Source organism: Tamandua tetradactyla, chromosome 1 (genome assembly GCF_023851605.1).
Source record: "Tamandua tetradactyla isolate mTamTet1 chromosome 1, mTamTet1.pri, whole genome shotgun sequence".
In the NCBI taxonomy this organism is placed as follows: Eukaryota; Metazoa; Chordata; class Mammalia; order Pilosa; family Myrmecophagidae; genus Tamandua; species Tamandua tetradactyla.
In genome coordinates this window covers 120,332,621-120,350,892 of record NC_135327.1, presented here as the reverse complement: position 1 = coordinate 120,350,892, position 18,272 = coordinate 120,332,621, and the positions used below count along the sequence as shown (strand labels likewise).

General features: G+C 38.6%; 1 protein-coding gene across 1 annotated transcript in view; it reads left to right on the top strand.

Annotated features, from left to right (window-relative positions):
• ASB4 (ankyrin repeat and SOCS box containing 4) overlaps positions 1-17,767 on the top strand; it is a 72,014-nt gene extending 54,247 nt beyond the window's left edge. Inside the window, exons 4-5 of the mRNA XM_077163204.1 lie at positions 14,195-14,308; positions 15,301-17,767. Coding sequence (XP_077019319.1) covers positions 14,195-14,308; positions 15,301-15,489 — 303 coding nt within the window. The 3' untranslated portion in view covers positions 15,490-17,767. The remainder of the gene's footprint in view (positions 1-14,194; positions 14,309-15,300) is intronic.
• The last annotated feature ends 505 nt before the right edge of the window (positions 17,768-18,272 follow it).

Sequence of the window (18,272 nt, the reverse complement as noted above, 5' to 3'; positions counted from 1 at the left end):
GTTTTTTTACTATGGTTTGTGTTCTAGTTTACAAGCTGCTGGAATGTGATATACCAGAAATGGAATGGCTTTTAAATAGGGAAATGTATTAAGTTGCAAGTTTACAGTTCTAAGCCCAGTGATAATGTCCAAATTAAGGCACCAATGAGAGCATACCTTCACTCAAGAAAGGCTGATGAAGTGCAGGGTTTCTCTCTCAACTGGAAAGGCACGTGGTGAACATGGCAATGTCTGCTAGCTTTTTCTCTAGGTTTCTTGCTTCATGAAGCTCCCCTAGGGGTGTTTTCCTTCTTCATCTCCAAAGTTCTCTGGCTGTGTGGGCACTGTGGCTCTCATGGCTTTCTTGTGGCTCTTGGGGTTCTACTGGTTCTTTCCAAAATGTTTCCTCTTTTAAAGGATTCCAGGAAACTAATCAAGACCCATCTGGAATGGGTGGAGTCACATCTCCCTCTAATAAAAGGTTAATACCCATGATTGGGTGTATCACATCTCCGGGGAGATAATCTAATCAAGATTACAACCTGCAGACCACCTACAGAGCTGGATAGGGATTAAAAGAAATGGCTCCCTCCACAAGATGGATCAGGACTAAAACATGGTTTTTCTAGGGCACATAATCCTTTCAAACTGGCACAGCTTTTAATCTTTACTGATGTCTTGGCATCCGATTATTTTGACATGTTAACTCTGAATGTCAGTTTCTTCCTTTTGCCTAAGGTTTTATTGGTGTTTGGTTTTGTGTTAAGGCTGTTTTTTGACCCTGGGCCTAATTTATTCTGAATCTTTAGAGTAGCGCGTGTTTAAACTATTCAGATTTTCTCAGCTCTTGTTCACCTGATTCCTGCACTGGTTGTGCAGTATAATTTTTAAGATTGTACTTTTTGTTTAACTGTATCACCTCAAGAGAAAGCTTCCTTTCCTCTGTTCCTTCTCTGGGTATCTTTATCTGCTCTGTTTGTTTTTGTGTAGAATTTTCTCCCTAATTCCTATATTTGTTTACATTGTCTCCTCACCTAGTGTCTCCTTTTCCTTACACTCTTCAGTTTTGGGACCCACCTATCTTACAACAGTTCTTATTTTTTTGCATGGGCAGGCATCTGGAATTGAACCTGGGTCTCCAGCATGGCAGGCAAGAATTCTGCCACTGAGCCACCATTGCACCATCTTGTTTTCTTTTTTTTAATGAGACCCTTCCCCATTTATTATTTTCACATGACATCCTTCTGCCTCTAGTTTCTTCTCTGTTAGATTATCCTGCCCTAGGGAGCCAGATGGGGTCAATTCAGTCAGGTCTGTTTTGCATTTAGGTAGTTCAGTAAATGGAGATTGGATTGAGTGTGTGCACTCATGCCAAGTTTTGCTATGGCCTCTCTCTTTTATTTTCCTTCCCCTGGGGGCACTTTTGTGTGTGGTACTCCTCAGCTGCTTACATTCTTGCATTCTGTAGTCTCTGTCAACTTCTGTCCCTGTTTCTGGATATGTGTGAGGTTCTTACTGCTGTGAGTGGCTTTATGATCTGCATCTGCAGCAGGAGGGACTCAAGCCCTGCTGCCTCTGTGTGACTCTTAAGTTGCACAGGACAGAGTTGGGGTGAGGAGTCCATACTGGCAGATCCAGAATGAAAATCACTTCCCTAATTTTGAAGATTGCTTGTCTTTTACTTTGATCAGCATTTGTAGGGTCCTTCTCTGGTCTCTGTTGTCCTCCGGAGTTCCATGCAAGCAGGATTTATCCTTTTTTTTAGTTAATTCTGAGGGAAGATTGTTCCAGAGGATATCTTGTGTTGCCACGTTGATGACATCACTGTTATTGGTTTTATTTAGAAATTAAGTGTGGTTTAAGGAGATGTGTATGTGTTACAAATAGACAGGGAGTAGAATATGATGATTACATTCATGTGCCAACTTTGCGAGGTTATGGTGTCCTGTAGTTTGGTCAAGCAAGCAGTGACCTGATTACTCTGAGGATTTTTCATGAATTTAAATTTTTAGTCCATGAGTGCATCTTCGGCTGATTATAACTACAACAGCCAAACAGAGAACATAACTTTCAGTGCTGAGAGAAGTCTCATCCAATCAGTTCAAGTCTTTAAAGGGATAACTGAAGATTTCAGCAGTCAAAAAGAAGAATTTCTATTACCACTTCAGTCAGCTGGCTTTCTTGGAGAATTCATTGAAAACTTCATCTGCATTCCTAACTTGTGGTCTCCCCTACAGAATACAGACTTGCCAATTCCTACAGTCACGTGAGCCAATTCTTATAATAAATCTCACAAAATTTATATATAAGTAAACATATATATCCTGTCGGTGGTTTTCTTAGAGAACCCAGACTAATACAGTTTAAAAAATATTTTTGTTAATAAAATAACATAAAAACATACAAACATTCTCAAGAAACTAACATTCCATAAAAGGTATACAATCAGTCACTCACAATGTCATCACATAGTTGTGTATTCATCACCATGATCATTTTTTTTGAACATTAGCATCACTCCAGAAAAAGAAATAAACTTGAAAAAAGAGAAAATTCATTCAAACCATACCCCATACCCCTCCCTCTCATTGACCACTAGTATTTCCATCTAGCCAATTTATTTTCAGCTTTGTTCCCCCAATTATTTGTTTATTTTGCGAGGTGGTGGTGGTGTATGGTTCAAGAATTGAACCCAGGTCTCCCACATGGAAGATGAGCATTCTACCGCTGAACCACCCATGCACCTCTATTTGTTTACTTTTAATCCATATGTTTTACTCATCTGTCCATACCCTAGTTAAAAGTAGTAACAGACACAAGGTTTTCACAATCACACAGTCACATTGTAATAAAGTTTTTTACTCTGAATGAGAAAGGAAGTCAGGAACGATTTTGAGTCCACAAATATAAAGATCTGATTTTTATTTAAAAAGGATTCTTTTTACTGCCTTTTGGAGAATAACTGTAGGGGGTGGCAAAAGTTGAAGGACAGGGACTAGTTGCAATAATCCAAACAAGAGATGATGGTGGCTTAGCTCCACAGTGGAAGTGGTAAAGGTGGTGAGAAGTGGTAAGATTGGGGATTTATTCTGCAAAGAGGACATTGAGACTTGCTATTGAATTGGATGTGGGCTGTGAGAGAAAGAGATAGGTCAAGAATAACTCCAGGGGTTTTTGCCCAAGAAAAGAAAAGAATGAAGGAACTATGTCCTGAAAGTGGAGTGATACAGAAAGAGCTGATTTAGAAAGGAAGAACAGAAGATCTATTATGCTTAAAATGAATGTATCAGTTGTCCAAGTGGAGATGTCAGGTAGGCAGTTTGTCCATACAAATCTGGTGTTCAGGGGAAAGCCCAGATTAGAGATGGAATTTTGGAAATTGTGCTAGTTTGAAAGGATTATATGCCCTAGAAAAGCCATATTTTAATCCTAGTCCATCTTGTGGAGGCAGCCATTTCTTTCAGCACTGTAGGTTGGAAACTTGATTAGATTATCTCCGCGGAGATGTGACGCCCAATTGTGGGTATTAACCTTAGATTAAAGGGAGATGTGACTCCACCTATTCTAGGTGGGTCTAGATTAGTTCACTGGAATCCTTTAAAAGAGGAATTATTTTGGAGAGAGCCATGAGAGTGACAGAGCCCATGCAACCAGCGACCTTTGGAGATGAAGAAGGAAAACGCCCCTGGGGGAGCTTCATGAAACAAGAAGCCTGTAGAGAAAGCTAGCTGATGTCATCATGTTCACCATGTGCCTTTCCAGTTGAGAGAGAAACCCTGGCCTTCCTGAAGCAGGGTATCTTTCCCTGGGTGTTTTAGGTTGAAAGTTTCTTTAGCCTTGCTTTTATTTGAACATTTTCACAATCTTAGAACTGTAAACTAGCAACTTAATAAATTCCTTTTTCAAAAGCCATTCTGTTTCTGGTATATCACATTCTGGCAGCTAGCAAACTAGAACAAGACTCTTCATCATGAATATGGTATATAAAACCTTGAGACCATATGAGATAAACCAGAGAGTGAGTGTAGAGAGAGAAGAGAAGTGGGGAAAAGACTGGGGCAATCTGATTAGAGGTGAGGAAGAAGAGAAGGAATCAGCAAAGGAAACCATGGGGAGAAATTGGGATAGGAGAAGAATCAAAGCAGAATGTTTCCTGGAAGCCAAGAGAAAAAGTGTTTCTGAAAAGAGGATGTGGGAGTAACTGGGTCAAATGTAGGTGATAATTCAAATAAAATAAGAGCTGAAAAGTCCACTAGATTAGACGACAGGAGTTTTATTGGGGACTTTGTCTAGAGCTGTTTGGGTGGAATAGTGGGGAGAAAGGTTGATTGGAGTGGGTTCAAAGCAAAAGGCAAACAAAGAAAAGGAAGACAGTGAGAGATTTTAAGGCATTTTCTAGTAAAGGAGGAGTAGATGGATGAGAATAATGTCTGATATTACAACATGGCTGTGGGCTGATGGGAATGCTCCAGGAAAGGTAGAAATTTTTATGCAACCTATTACTGAAACAACATCAATTGTAGTGCACAAATGGAGATGTTGATCTTAGTAGCACAGACAGTTCACCCGTCATAACAGGAGGGAAGGCAGAACTTGTGTGCACAGACTCAGGGATGTGCTGGTAGGAATTTGTAGAAGTTATTTTCTGATTGCTTGCATTTTCTCAGTGAAATTAAAAGCAAAGTCTACAATTGAGAATGAGAATGGGGGAGGAGGTTTGAAGGTGTTAGGGTAAAGGAGAAGATATGAAATGATTACCTTGGGGAGTGAATGGACTTTGAAATATCCTTAAGATTGCTGATTGGCCCACACCCACTAGTGGTCAATGGTAATGCATTTGATTGAGACGTGGAATCCAAGCTCTTAGATTTAGTAGTTGGAGCTGTATTTTCTGGTAACATACTCCTTGCAAAAGATAATTAAGCCTAAAGGATCATGAGATAAGAAAAGATCTAAAGAGATCATTTTAATTTTCAATAATTTAGGCAGAAATAGTGTTCTTGTCTGGTTTGTGACTCTTCACTAAAGCAGATTTTACACCACCCTTTTCCAAAACTATCTGTTTGATTTTTGAGCCCTTACATTCCTATTTTTCTTTTTGGGTGCATGGTCTGGGAATTGAACATGGATCATCAGCATGGAAGGCAAGCATTCTACCACTGAACCACCCATGCACCCCTCCTTATATTTCTTTTGGTTTGTTTGCTTGTAGTTTCATTTTGTTTTGTTTGTAAATATCTAAGCTGGTTCCTTATGCATCATCTAGAGTATCTCATATACATCCTAATAAACCTTTACACCTTTACATTGGTTTGCACCCAGAATTTTTCTTTCCTTCCAATTCAGATTCTATATTTCCCCCCAAATTTCAGCTATTAATTGTTTTTGCCTCTGGACTTTGGTTAAGAGATATCTGAAAAAGTTGAGTATCACAAAGATATTTAGCACTTATATTTTCCTTATTTTTAAGGAAAGACCACTTCATAAATGGCTTGCAAAAATGTTCTGTGAAATCCGTTGCTCAAGGCTCCAATTTGACATCAATTGTGAGTCCTCACCTTCTTTGCAGTATCCCCATTGATAGAAACCAATAGGCTTTTTCATTTGCTATTATTTCATGTTAAGGCTGGACCCAAGGAATATTTTCATATCAGAACTCTCATACACACTATAGCCTTAGAAATAAGGTCAAATTGTTATAACCTATGAAAACTTCAGCAAATTTTATTAAAAGTATAGTAATCCATAACTTGTAGCTATGAATACGTACTGCTTTGGTTTCATCCATTTTCTGGATCATACACTGGCATACTGGCTTTGGCTATAACAACAAATATTAACAGCCTCTTAGGTGAATATACCACACAATATTTTTGGATTATATATGAATTTTTTTTATTAAACAAATTAATTTTTTTATTTCTGTGTAATCACCTATAAGCACATTTATTCTAGACCTAGCTCTGTTATTTATTTCAGGAATAGAGAACATGGACTTTGGGGTCAGACAAACCTGAGTCTTGTTACTTACCTAGGAGTACGACTTTGAAAAAGTTACTTAAACTTCCTAAACCTCAGTTTCCTCCCCTGTGAAATGGGTATACCCTGCCTTTGTGTCTTGGCAAAAATAGGCAATCTCAGTCCTCTACCGAAGGAAGTTAATATTACTTGTAGCACATCACAAATATACTCAGAGCTCAGAGGATGGTGCAAAACATTTCTTTACCTTTTCTCTTGGGCCATTTTCAGTTCCTGCAGAATCTCTCCCTCATCCCCATCCTTGCCCACTTCCACATCAATAAACATCTCTCCCTTGGTCTACCTCTATCTTTTGATGCCTCCTACCCTCATCAGGATTTGGTCTTTCTTTATAGTGGAACTCCTAGAAAACAAAACAAATCTCTTTCTAATATGATTCACTTCTCAAGACATAATTTTGTACATTTTTGTGGTCTAAGTCCACCTGAGCAAGAGCAAAGGATGATCAGGGATAAAGGGTATGAAGGTCCAGAGAAACATCTTCTGCCACTTTATCCATAATAATAATGGCCATCTCACAGGGTTGTTGGGAGGGTTAAATGAGATAATATTTGAGATATTTGTCACAGTGCCTGGTGCGTTATAAACATTAAACAAATTATGGCTGTATAATAATAATAATCGGTATTATTATTATTTCATTATCTGTTGAGCAGAGGAATCAGCGTTCCTGGGACTGGTTCACTTACAGGTGTCTTCTCAACCAGGAGACACAACACGTAAGTCACTACTTAGAGACTAAATGTTGAGATTTATTCTGAAGTCTACTGTGAGTAGACTGTGGAGAAAAAAGGTCTCTGTGAAAGCAACTAAAAAAGCTTCACAGTGCCAGATTAGGGAGAATGGGGCTTTAAACAGATTTTCTGTTTTCCATTAATAAGTCTTGCAAATATGGGAAGGTCCTCAGAGTCCTCACAAAAGCAGTTCCCCTGAGAGATAACAGAGAGGAGTGGGAGTTTAACTTCATGGGTATGAGTCCTGGCTTGGCTATTTACTTGCTGTATGATTTTTTGAACAAATCCCTTAATCACTTAGATTCCAATTTCCTCAACTGAAAAGTGAAGGTAATAAAATCTACTTTTCAGGATTGTCTAAGGATTGAGTGAGTTCGGCATGTAAATTATGGAGTCCAGTAATGGCACTTGACAAAATTGTTTACTTTCTTCATCCTCCCCAAATGTACTTTTAATCCAAAGTAGAAACCTCCCCTACTAGATACCTTTTGGTGTTTCCGCCAACCTGTAAAATAGGCATTCAATTATATGTTCCAAAGAACACTTTAGTCCCCTATTAGCATTTTCTTCTTTTTCAGTTCTGTTTATTTCCTCTACTTTGGTTGTACGCTAAAGAGATTTAAGATAGAGTTGGCTTGCATTATAAACATTTTTGTTGCTACCCAGCAAACTGTGTAAGAGAACTGGCCCCCTTCCAAAGGAAAACTAAAGAAAAACTATTCAATTTACAATGCAGATGCTTCAAAGTGATTTAAAGCAACTATTCCATGGCCAACTTTGCAAAGAGAAAGTCATCTTTATGACACGTAAATGACTGATCCATTTATCCAGAAGATAAAGTGATTTGTTCTCCTGAGGATGGGGAATTCAGTTTCCTTATTTACAAGGAACAAGGTCAGAGCTGAAGATGCTGTCTTCCAAATATAAAGCAAAATTGTAGAAGGTGTATTTCATTGAAAGCCAGTGTATAAATTACATAAGGGGAAAAAGAATTATAGGGTCTGCAATTGCTTTCCAGGGCACAAAAGGACATTTGATTTTTTTTCTCCCAGCATAATTCAGAAGGAAGTGACACCCTCGGGATCCAATATTGGGTTTTCTTGTAGGGCAAGAAAGACATTTTTCTAGGGGAGGGGAAGGTTACATGAAGGTTTGAGGGAGGTAAGGATGATTTCTGCAGTTGAGGAATGCTGTATATGAAGCCTAGGGACAGGCAGTTCCTTTTCATCAAGTACCTTTCTGCACATCAATATATCAGTATATCAGAGCTGAGGTGGCTTTAGAATTTCTCTACTGAAGTGGCTAAAGGGTGGAATTTGGATTGGACGAATGTCAGGGTGACTTATCTTGAATGTGCTCTTAAACAGACTGTGCATTCATTTGTCCATATAGGGGTCAGATGAAGAGAGCTCCCTCCAGTTGCCACCACCTTGTGAAAGGCCTTTTTGTCCAACTGATCTTTCATGAAAGGAGAATAGAGACACCAGAGACTCACAGAAGGTGAAGCTCATTGGACATCTTCTGTTGCTTAGGCAGGCAGAGAGGACATAGAAGCTTTTTCCACCAGACTTTCCTCATCTGACAGTTGAGGATCCTGGCAGTCAGCATATAGTGGTGATTAGGATTTGCTATTTGAGGAGTCTTTTTTTGTGGTTGTCTGGTGAAACAATTACTGAGGCCTGAAGAGGTGTGTGCAACTTGGTTCTGTTAGTAGCCCACAGTGCCAGTGAAAGAGCTGGGAGACACTCAGGCCTGGGTCAACTAAGTCTCCTCTCAGCATAAAACTTTAAAAACTAAAGACAGCAGTAGGAATAGATGTTTTTTCAAAGAAGAAATACGATGGCTAAAAAGCATAGGAAAAGATGCTTAGCATCACTAGTTATTAGAAAAATGCAAATCAAAACCGCAATGAGATGCTGTTTCACACCTACTAGAATGGCCACTATTAAAGAAACAGGAGACTACAAGTGTTGGAGAGGATGTGGGGAAATTGGAAGAATTATTCACTGCTAGTGGGAATGTAAAATGGTACAGCCACCGTGGAGGCATTTGGTGGTTCCTTAGAAAGGCAAGAATAGAGTTGTCTTATGACCCAGCATTCCTGCTACTTGGTACATACCCAGAAGGTCTGATACCAGGGACACAAACAGACACTTGTACACTTATGTGCACAACAGCATTATTCATAACTGCCAAAAGATGGAAACAACCCAAGTGTCCATCAACAGAATGGACAAGCAAAAATATGGTGCATACATGTGATGGAATATTATTCAACAGTAAAAAGGAATGAAGTGCTGAATCACATGACAACATGGATGAACCGTGAAGACATTATGTTGATTGAAATAAACCAGATACAAAAAGAAAACTATTGTATGTTCTCACTAATGTGAACTGATTATAATATGTAAACTCATAGACATAAAATAAATATAGGTTACTAAGAGATAGAATGAGGCTGGAGAATGGGGAGATGTTGCTTAATACATGCAGATTTTTTAACTGGGATGTACTTAAACATTTAGAAATGCATAGAGGTGACAGTAATATGTTATCGTGAATATAATTAACAGTGCCGTATTGTGGGTGAATATGGTGGAAAGGGAACATTTAGATTATGTATGTCAACTGAAGGAAAGCTGGAGTTTAAAACATGGGAATATATAACACAGTGAATCTTGTAGTGGATGATGACTGTGATTAACTATACAAATATTAAAAAGTTCTTTCATGAACTAGTACAAATGTATAACACTATTACAAGAAGTTAAGAGAGTAGTGTGTGGGGAAAATGTACCTATTGCAAACTATGAAGTATCGTTAACAGTAATATCTTAATATTATTTCATCAACAGTAACACAGGTACTACACCAATGCTAGGGGTCAATAATGAGGGGGTGGAATAAGGGGTGTGGAATGTTTTGGGTTTTCTTTTGTATTTCTATTTCCTTTTTTGAGCGATGAAAATGTTCTAAAATTGATTGTGGTGATGAATGCACAATTATGTGATGATGCTGTAAGACATTGATTGCATACTGTGGATGGATTATATGGTGTGTGAATATATTTCAATACATTTGCATTAAAAATGGCTGGTACGATGGAGGTTCAGTAGCAGAATTCTCACCTGCCGTGCCAGAGACCCAGGTTCAATTCCCGGTGCCTACCCATGCAAAAAAAAAATCAGTGAAAGTCTTCTATGAAAATCAATTAGCTATAGAGAATTAATAATTAAATGTATTATATATTTTATTATTATTTACAAATTGCATGTGCACACCCTTTTAATAAGTAAAATTTATAATATACTTCTGTACATTTACATATGCATACGTACAGTTTTTTTCTTCCAGAGAGCCATTATTGAACATTTTGTGACGCAGCACTGACTCAGACCTCTGCTTGAGTCCAGCCACCCCATTCCTGGTGTAGGTCCTCAGCTGAGGCTAGGCCTCCCGATTTGAAACTGAGCTCTAGAAAATTCTTTAAAACCCTTTTTTTCCAGCAGTGCCATGGTCACCACAACTTGACATTCTTTATTCCTCCTGGACTTAGTCCATTGAAGCTAGATTTTGATATATTATGTTAGCAGAGTCCTGCCATTTCCTTTGTCTCAGGTTCTCATGAGGGAAATTCTGCTAAAATAACCCCTTTCAACCTCTGTCTCACATGTCTTATCGTATTTGTGAGTTTGGTGGAGGAACTGACTTTATTTACTTAGTCTTGGGCCTAGGGAACTCTTGAATTCTTAGTTCTTCTGGGTAGTCAGACTATGGGAAGAAGCTCTGGCTGTTTCAGTCCACCAATGCCTCCATAAACTGGCCTTCTGATCATATCTGGTGATAGCTAATCAGTCTTCCTCTCTCCAGTTTTCATGGTCTTGATGGTAACCCAGCCTTGAACGCTCACTCTCCTCATTTGATATCTTTCAGTCTGACATGTCAAATTTTCTTTTGACTTCTGCGGTCACATAGACCTGAGTTTGAATCTTGGCTCTGTCGTTTACTAGCTAAATGGGCTTCAATTTAAATGTTCTAAGCCTCAGTTCTTAAATCTGTGAAATGAGAATAATTGTAATTATTCTCAATCAACCTCATAAGATTGTTTCAAGACCAAGCGAGCTAAAATATATACTTTAGCATAGTCCCTGACACATAGTAAATCCTCCAAAAATGGTAGCTATTGTTTTCCTTTTTTCTTCTCAAGTGCCTATTAAGATTCTTTAAGCTTTGGTCCATGATCCCCTACCTCTTCCACTTAGGTTACTGTTGAACCTCAGAGCTTTAGCAGCACATATTTTGATGGTGCACAAATCCCCATCTCCATCTTGGCCTGCTGTTTGGAGCTTCTATCATGTGTATTTTTTACTGACATTAAGACATTACATGTAAAATATCTTCCTACTCCTTATCTGTCCATCTCCAAATTTATATGCCCATTTGATTTCCTCACTGCCATCAGTGGCACTCCTACTTGTCCTTGTTCTCAGGCTTCAAAGTTGGATTCTTCATTTCTCCAATCCGATTAGTCATTAAGTTCTCCTTATTTTCTTATATATTTCTCCCACAGCTGCTTCTTCCATTCATTCTCATGACAAGTGCTGAAGTTAGCTAAGAAGCCATTGGTATTCTCCTGTTCACTCTTCTTGCTGTTCTCTGTCCTTGATATATTTGTTTCTCCCTTTGTGTTTTTGCTTATGATGCTCAAAGGACACTTAATTGTCTTTAAGTTGGTCCTTTATTATTTGCTTATATTGTTCTTTAATTCTTTGAAATACATTCATCTTTCTTTCCAACTAGGTTGTATACACATTGAAGGTAAAAAAGCAGATCATAATCTTCCCAGAATTACTGTCATAATACTGAACACAAAGCTCAACAAATGATTCCTAATGGAATGAGTTGAATATAACTGTTTGATGTTAAGAATATATAATAGTTTTTCAGTGCCTGACAAATCAATCCCAAGCTCTTCAGACTAACATTACTTGTGTACTGTCAGCTGGCTTCATCTTACCTGCTAGTAATGTTAGCTCTTTCCTGATATGGTCCCTCCATTCAGGTTTCCCTCTTTACTATCAAAATACATGCACACACACACACACACACACACACACACACACACACACACACACGCACACACACATGGTTAAGTGGCATTAAAATGATTTCTCTGTTTTGCCTGAGGCCTCAAGATATTAGGTACTGACCGCCTCACATTTGAAAATGCAATGCTCTATCTCCTATGAAGGTCTTGCAAAGGAGGTGGGAAACCAGTTTTATGATCTTGTGTCCAACAACAGTAGCTGAGGTTGAAAAGGGCTGGGAATTTAAGAAGAACACTTTTTTGGAGAAAGTGTTAAAGTGCAGAGGCATGCCTACCCTGTAGTAAAGGGGAGGGGGATTTTTCCTTTCTCAATCCCCATGAGGGGCTTTAAGAGGACTCCTCCAGGGGCTTGATACATGTTTTCTGAAATTTCAAAGGAAACATGGGACTGACATGTAACTCATGTCAAAATGTAAAGGAGAAAACCTGTGGCTTGAGTTGCTGGCAAAGAAGAGAGGAGACTTGATTGGGAGTTAGGAGTGTTTTCATATGTTCCCCCATGGACGACTTGTGGGTCACATCAGAGATCAGGCTGGGGTCAGTTTTAAATGAAATAAGCCACACCCAAAGGACTTCCAGAGATAGGGGCATCTTGGTAGGAAGAGGCAGGAGGTGTTGGCAGGCACAAAATACCGGAGAGGGGCTGGGGTTCTGAGGGACCAATCTGATGAGAGCTCTATCCTTGCCAAGAGAGTTGGACGTTCCTAGTTAGGGGCTTTCTGTAAACTCACAAAATCTCTCCATGAGAGGAAGAGTCCAGTACAGAGGGCACCAATGCAAGGTCAAGTTGGGCCGATCAACCAAGACTTTTGCTTCCCTTTTCCCTGTAACCCCTCCAAACCCAGAGCAGTCCAGGGTTGGGTGGGGAGGGGAGGAAAAGAAAGCAGAGAAAGAGAAGCTCACAATACCTCCATTCCCACTGCAGGCCTCCAGCTTTTACTTTCACTAAAATTTGGAGTTTCAGTTATTCAATTATAAGGTATATTTCTAATTACTGAAATGATGTTTTGTAGCTAGAATAATTGAAGGACTTTTTATTATTAAAAACAAACTGGAAACAGCTGTGCATGCTTCCTACAGTATCATGCCAGGAATGGATAAAAAGAGGTCCAGAGAGTGGGTTTGTATGGGCAGGAAAAAAGGAAAGAATAAAGCTGATTGTTGTATTGTATTTTTTTTTTCTGTATGCGTCCCTCTCTTTCAACATAATTGTTGCATTTGCTGATGCGACATATACAGACAGGTGAGTAAGTGCTCACACACATGCACATAACACAGACATACACCTTTTTACCCTTTAGGATCCAAAGTTGTGCTCATCTTCCCTAAGAAATCTTTCCTGATTAAACCCAACCCACTCAGGTCTCCCTCTTGGAATTTCCATAATTCCTAATTTTTAAACCATATAATCCAACACTTAAATATACGGACCAACTATATATCTCCATCATCTTTACATGTTTTGTCTCTGTTCTTTTGTCTCTCAGCCTAGTTGCCAGCCTATTTTCAGAAATCAGTGTGTTTTACTCTTTTGGTCCATTTTCTATATTTCCACAATTGGCACCTAGGAAACACTGCTTGATCAATTGATCAGGTAGACCTAAGCTTCACAGCTACACCAAAAGTTGGTTAAATGTAAAAATATTCAGTAGGGTTTAAAATCTAAAGCTAAATGCTTCTGTTTCCTAAGGGAAATGTTGGCCATCTTGACTCAGCTTTCCAAGGGTTTTTGCTTTGGTTTGGTTTCTTTGTTTGTTTGTTTGTTTTTCTTTTTGGTTGACCATGAATTGTTGAATTCCACGTGCTAACTAAATAGCTAGACTTCATGCCATCTTTTGTATGTTGACAAAAGTTACAATACCAGTGAGTGTGGTTTGATCCTCTTCAGGGCTTATACTGGGAAGAATTTTTGGTCAATTCTTATCTTATTGTCTAGTTTGCTTTACCTGTTGGTCACCAGTTAACCTAAGTTCTTGGATGACTAACATTTAGCCTTTTGATTATCATTTTTTCTGGGGAGATGGAAGTTTCCCAGGCAGCTGGAAGGGTATTCTGAGACCAGCCTCTCTCAAAATTCCTTCATTTATGGGCAGAGCTCAAGCAATTCTTCAAGCTCTCAGCTTATTTGTTAGCATATATTTTGGTGAGATTTTATTAACTGCCCTTCAGCTATGGGGGTTGGCAGGGCGGTTGAACACACAAAGGTACGAGACTTGTCAAAAGCATTCCAGAGTGTCAGGAGCTCATTGCGTCGATGAATCCTTGACGTCTCTGTGAGCAGAATGAATGAATCATATGAATCACCGAACAAACAAAACCATTTCCTCTGCAGGTGATACAGGCTTGCCATTCTTGTCCCAAAGCCATTGAAGTTGTAGTCAACGCTTATGAACACATAAAGTGGAATGTAAAGTGGAGAAGAGCTATCCCTGATGATGATTTAGAGGTAAATAATTCACTTTCCATAGTTTTCACTATAAAGTACTTTCAGATCGCATTGAATGTGTAGACAATTCTGACTTAAAAATTAATTTTGAGAAGGCTGGCAAGATCCACTCAAATGCAACAGGACAGAGAGTTATAAAATGTAGGTGTGAGAGTAAGTAGGTACATCAATCATGTAGCACTTTAGTGCATCTAAGGGAGGATTGAATAAGTATGTAGAGATGGCGGCTTTGCTTTCTTCTCATTGAGTCAGATGAATTAAATACTAATAATATTTGTAATTGATCAATAGCATTTTTACCTGAATGTTAAAGTGTTAGTGTAGATTATTTCATTGACTTAAAAATATCTTGACGCTATTGTTAGGCAGGAAACAGAGTATTTAAAACCCTGCCACAGATCATTTCGCAGAGCTGAGTCCACAGACCACATCTGTATTTTGCTGCCTTTGTAAATCAGTGCTTCCCCTTGAGCCCCTCAGTTTTCAAAGTGAAAGTCTGTCATCCACGCAAGGAGAGGTATTGAGCCCAGAACACAAAGCTCCCCAGGCTTGAATGCAGATGGTTTCAGTGCAATCCTGTTCTGCTGCTTATTAGTTACCTTATCTTTTAAAAATTACTCAACCTACCTGGGCTTCATTAATCCTTAATTCTAAGGGTTAAATATCTAAATATATGGGTCACACCACTTATATAATGGGTATGCAATAATATTTAGATTAATTTAAAATTGCTGTGTTGATTTAGAACAGGTCCAGACCTTTCACACAAGTATGTTTTGTCTCATTTCCTGGATTCTGAAACATAAAGTATTTCCTCCCTCCACTCTCTTCTCTCCTTACGTATCATCTCCTCACTTCTCCATCTCAATTTCCTGAGGCCCAAGAAATCTACCATTGTACATAAAGTAGGGACTGAATGCATCATTATTGATTTTTCTTGACTTAAACTGTGGGGCCTTTCTAACTTTAATATGTTTTGCCTTCCTTTTCAGAGATACTGGGATTTCTACCACTCTCTCTTCACTGTCTGCAGTAACTCCCCAAGGACTCTCATGCATTTATCGAGATGTGCCATTCGAAGAACGTTGCATAACAGATGCCACAGAGCAATTCCTTTGCTTTCCCTTCCATTGTCATTGAAAAAGTACTTGCTACTAGAGCCAGAGGGAATCATTTATTAAACCTTGGGAGACAGGCATTCCCAATCCTAGGTATTTAAGTGGACTCACTGGATAGACACAGTTTGCATAAATAAAATGATACTTGTGTTGATTATAACACTTCAGGGATTTCAAACACATTACAAACACTATGTTATTAATCCTAGGATATCATGGTGAGGAGAAATAAGTACGAAGTGAAGCTAAGGATTTTTCAAAGACAAGAAGGTATTTAGAAAGTACTAGAATAGCAATAATAATTAATGTTTATAGTGCTCTTACTAGGTGCCTGATATATTTTTATAACACTTTTCATATACTATCTCATTTGAAATGGGACCCAGGTTTCCTTACAACCAATCTCATTCTCTGTCTCTTCAGGGATACGTTTACATTAGCGTTCAGTTCTGTGGTTGGCCTCCTCGATTTCCCTCCTGTTACCACTTATCCATAATTACGTCACTATTATGCAACCCCTACTCCCCAAACCAAGCTCGCCAATTTACTTTAGTGAAGAGAGCACATGAAGATAGTCAAAACAAGATCTTTGAGATGAATTTTAAATGAAAAAGAAAGACCAATCCACTTAATAGCCGAGAGTGGACATTGATCTATTCACTCATTGAGCCAGAGACTGGAGATGCAAAGATGAGTCTCCAGCGTGACTCGTGCCTCCAGCTCTCACCATGTAGCAAAGGATCCAGATTGACAAGCAGGTAACTGCGACATGAAATGGCAGGGGCAGGAGTACAGGCGGGTGCAGACTCATTTTCAATGCTTGATTTTCAAAGCTGTTTTTTGGAGACAAAGTGTGACTTTTTCTTTTATGCATGAAGTTGAAGGGTAAGGGGATTGTGTAGAGTAATTTCCTGCTGCTTTTAGGATAAAGTTTCTCCAGTTATCTAGATGCTGTTTTATTTTATGATTTCCTGTTTAGTGCTTCCTCTGACTCCTGGGGGAAAATAATACACACTCAGTAGCTCCTACAGACATGACAGGAAGTTTAGGAAAACATGTGAAAGAAAGTGTGTGAAGGCAAAGACTTAAGTCAATTACTTTGCTCTTTTTATGCAACTGACATTTTAGAGCATTTTAGTCAGAAAGTAAGTACTCTGCCGGCAATTTTGTTTTTCCAGAAAGAAAATAGAAAGACTATTTTGAAAATGGTAAAAGGTTGAGAGGCTTGGACAGATAAGTGCGCTAATCAGGCTTGCTAGTTAGTGGTTTGAGGAAAGAGAAGTGTAGATGATTAACCCTGGACCTCACGGTTCATTAGGGCAACGCTGCTTCATTTTTGCTCTTGCTAATCTGTTACAGATAAGCTCATTACCTCTCAGCATCTTTACCTTTAGAGGTTAAAGTCAAAGTAATTAAGAAAAAGCAAATCAACTTGCCAGTTGTGACCAGGTTGCTTTCAGTTGTGTGGTTCTCCATCTTTTTAAACTTTGGGTGCTTGAGTTTTGAGTAGAGAGGATGTCAGACAGTCCGCCAGACTACCACTTAGATTGTGCTTCTAAGTAAATTTTTTTACTCCCAGTGGCTGTGTAGCAAAAATCATGGGTCGCCATCATAATCTTTCTGAAGTATCAGTTTTACTGAAATATTTTTTGGGGGAATTTCTTGGACTAAAACAAGATCTCTGTTATGGAACGGGATGCTGAATTTGTATGAATTATTGACATATAATTGTATGATTTTTTCCTTTTGAAAAATTGTCCGCAGCTGGCAGTGTTAGCCTGCTGGGAGGATACACACGTTGTCCTTACTTTCAGGAAGATTCTGGCAGAAAAATTCAACATGCTCTGATTTAGGGAATTGAAACTGATGCTGAGGACAAAGGGAGAGGATATTCTTCGCACAGGGAAGTTAAAACATTTCTCAGTCTGCTTTTTTCTGCTTCAACATTTTCCGCTAATCTAGTATGTAGAGCAGGACTACTTGTTCTGAATCGGTAATTCATGGATTACAGTTATTTTTCCCCATCTTTGAACTTTATTAAGAGGACTTAAATAAAGCTCTCCTGTTTTCTTTCATCTTTTTGAGTTGGTTATTGACCAATAAGACCTTTTTCCTAACCTAACTTTGACTTTTGACCATCTATATTGAAGAGTTCTACACACATCATTACTTTTTTCAACATTTGGAAAGAAAAAGAGAACAAAGTTTGTGCCTGTTAGTAAATAAAATTTTGAAAAGAAAGTAAAGAGTGAATGTGGATGAAACATGTACAAATTGGACTATTGCTGTGGGAACAAGTGTGCTTTAAAAGTAATAAAGAAACTGCACTGAATCGTCCTCTTCTACCTCCACCATCTCTGTCCTGCTGTTTTTGCTTTTATTTCTATTTCACTTCATTCTTATCATCCACTCAACCCTGGGAAAAGGAGAAAATTATACCCTTGTGATACCTTTGTTAATTTCTGGGAGTGCCTTCTATAAACAGATACCTAAAGCTCGAACAAAATCTTCTGTAAGTTACATGTGAGGAAGGGTCTCTGATATGAGGGAAAGAACACCTGTCTAGTATTCCCTTTTCAGGATCTAGACACACTTTTGTTCTATTTTTTAATTGATTGGTTTTACATCTCTACTTTGTCTTTCCATTTTGAACCCAGTGGCTTCTGATAAAGGGTATAGTAACGTAAAGCTGATTGTAGGGATAGGAAAAGTAACAAACCAGTCGCAGTGGGTTATCAGTGTTGGCAAGTAATTGAGCTTTTTTTTAAATTACCCATCTGATTGTGAAAACTCACAAAGTTCCAAATTGGCACACTTTCAATCCTGTTATTCACTTATTTTTCTTT